A 736-nucleotide genomic window follows, 5' to 3' on the forward strand; every position below is an offset into this window, starting at 1 on the left:
CAGGAAACGCCGAGCCCCAGGGGCTGCCTCTGCTGCTCAGGGGGAGGCTCCCCTCAGCCCAGGCTCCGGACGGGCGGCCCAGCAGGAGCGGTGTGATGGCTGCGCACCCTGGGGTGCCCTCACCCACCCGATGGCAGCACCCACGCCAAGCAGCCGCTTCTTCTCGGGGCGAGGGCAACGCTTCACCTCGTCCCCTGGGAAGTCACGGTAACCTGGTCCCGGCCCCTGAGCATGGGGGGCATGGAGGAGGGTAGGGGCCACATTTCCCAGAATGCTTCTGTCCCAGGGGCAGCAGGGGTCCGGGAGGGGGACCCGCAGCAAGAAAGGACCACTCGGGGGTGAGACATCGGGAGGGGTTTCTGCTCCCAGAATTCCACGGGCCTCACAGGTGATGAGGGGACATCCCCCACCCTGGGGGACGAGCAGGGGCCCGATGCTCACATCCCCCCATCTGCCTGCCCAGAGGGACCACATCCAGGGTCCCCAGGCCGCTCTGGTGCCTGCAGGAGACAGGGAGCCCCCAGAGCCCGAGCGCAGTGTGGAGAGGGCCCCATCTATGTCCGAGCATAAGGGGCCGGATCCCGGCTCCCAGCTGCCTCCTGCCCTCGCGCTGGCAGGGAGCCCGAGCACACAGGGAGCGGGCAAGCCCGGCCGAGCTGACACCCAGGGACACACCGGCCCCGCTCAGGGGGCTCCGTGCCCGCTGGGGAGGCGGCCACACGGGCCAGCACTGAGC

The 736-nt window shown here is 70.2% G+C and overlaps 1 protein-coding gene across 1 annotated transcript in view; it reads right to left on the reverse strand.

The window, feature by feature from the left end:
- The window catches only part of NOTCH1 (notch 1), a 76,614-nt gene that overhangs the window by 69,984 nt on the left and 5,894 nt on the right, over positions 1–736 (reverse strand). The window contains exon 4 of the mRNA XM_015572360.1: positions 124–225. Coding sequence (XP_015427846.1) covers positions 124–225 — 102 coding nt within the window. The remainder of the gene's footprint in view (positions 1–123; positions 226–736) is intronic.

The sequence above is a fragment of the Myotis davidii genome, unplaced genomic scaffold, assembly GCF_000327345.1.
Source record: "Myotis davidii unplaced genomic scaffold, ASM32734v1 scaffold609, whole genome shotgun sequence".
Lineage (NCBI taxonomy): Eukaryota > Metazoa > Chordata > Mammalia > Chiroptera > Vespertilionidae > Myotis > Myotis davidii.